At 44.5% G+C, this 1622-nt stretch overlaps 1 protein-coding gene across 1 annotated transcript in view; it reads left to right on the top strand.

The window, feature by feature from the left end:
* The window catches only part of Eif2ak2 (eukaryotic translation initiation factor 2 alpha kinase 2), a 45654-nt gene that overhangs the window by 15377 nt on the left and 28655 nt on the right, over positions 1 to 1622 (top strand). The window contains exon 3 of the mRNA XM_008822598.3: positions 1419 to 1539. Coding sequence (XP_008820820.1) covers positions 1419 to 1539 — 121 coding nt within the window. The remainder of the gene's footprint in view (positions 1 to 1418; positions 1540 to 1622) is intronic.

Raw genomic sequence — 1622 nt, 5'->3', positions numbered from 1 at the left:
CACCACTTGTCGCGAGCCATGACTCTGTCCAGCAGAGCCGAGGAAAGATGACACAGACATCAAGGTGAGGTTCAAGCTTCTTTTTCTCATTCTTCCTTTATTCTCTCTTTCTTCATTCTTTGTTTCTCTTTATTATCTCACCCACTATACTTATTCTTTGTTGTTCTCCTATATCTCTCTCTCTTCATCCTTTTCTTATTACACACTTCAGCTGTTCATATAGCGTTCCCAACAGCCCTCCCCCTGGCCAGGACCAATCAGGGCACACACACGCATAGCGGGCAGGCAGAGTGGCAGCTCATTGGGCCACATAGTAAGATCATCAGGCAGGCAGCACATGTTCGGGCTCACCATGCTTCAGGGAGTTGGAGTAAACAAGCGAGGGTCACGAGCCTTGGCAATCAGCCAAGAGTTGAAGTAAACAGCATGAGGTTTGGCAGCCAGCCAGGGCTCCATCTTTGGCTGGCTCGGCTGTGCTCGCTTCCCACAGCCTGATATCCACCTCTGACCTCTGGGTGTGCACAGGCACATACGCACCCATACTTGTGTGCATATACCATATAATACACATACACACACACACACACACACACACACACACACACACCAAAAATAAAAGGAAGGAAGGAAGGAAAGAAGGAAGGAAGGAAGAAAGAAAAGGTGTTACCCAGGAAATGGATGTGTAGCTCAGTGGTAGAGCATGTGATTAACATACACAAGACCTTGGGTTCAACCCCCCAGCACCTAAAAGGAAAAAAAAAAACCAGCAAGGAAATGGTATGCCCCTATAAATATAAATTAGGGGAAGGGCAACTCTGGCAAAATTTGGGGGTAAGTGCTTTATCACTATAGCAAAGCTGCCCAAGAAGTCTGTGGACGTCCTCTTGACAGAAAGTGGTGACCTCAGAGGACTTCAAGAAAATAAAACTAGGACACTGGTGCAAAGACACTTGCTGCCAAGCCTGATAACCTGAGTTCTTTCCCCAGAGCCCCCATGGTGATAGGAAAGAACAGATTCCCAAAAGTTGTCTTCTGACCGCCACAGGCATGTGTACACCCACACAGTACACTCCAACACTCTCCCCCACACTAAATAAATGAAGAAATAGATGTAAAAAGAAACCAGTGTGGTAGCTTACATTTGTAATTCCAACACTTGGAAGGCTGAGGCAGGAGGCTTGTTGTGAGTGTGAGGCCAGCCTAGGTTATATTGAGACACTGTAGCACAATAAAAGAAGAAGAAAGAAAGGAAAAAGAGAGTACAAACTCCTCCCTGCTTAAAGTCTACACTGGACATAGGTTCAAACACTGAAATGTCTGGAGTGGGGTGGAAGTGGGGGCGGGAGCAGTGGCAGCTGGAGCTTTGTTCTTAAACAATGAGTTGTGTAATGTGTTGTGATTATTGTCTTTTTAATTAGGTTTACATTTCAAGTTGTAATAGATGGAAGACATTTTCCAGAAGCAAAAGGTAGATCAAAGCAGGAAGCAAGAAATGCAGCTGCCAGATTAGCTGTTGAGGCACTTAATAAAGAGAACAAGGTGGGTAATTGGCTTTCCCCTAGTTAAAGGGAGTCTGCATATATATATATATATAGTAAAAAACAAAAATATAAAAAAGTAAA

Source organism: Nannospalax galili, unplaced genomic scaffold (genome assembly GCF_000622305.1).
Source record: "Nannospalax galili isolate Female #2095 unplaced genomic scaffold, S.galili_v1.0 scaffold88, whole genome shotgun sequence".
NCBI classification, from domain to species: domain Eukaryota; kingdom Metazoa; phylum Chordata; class Mammalia; order Rodentia; family Spalacidae; genus Nannospalax; species Nannospalax galili.
This window is presented reverse-complemented; position numbering and strand designations above follow the sequence as displayed.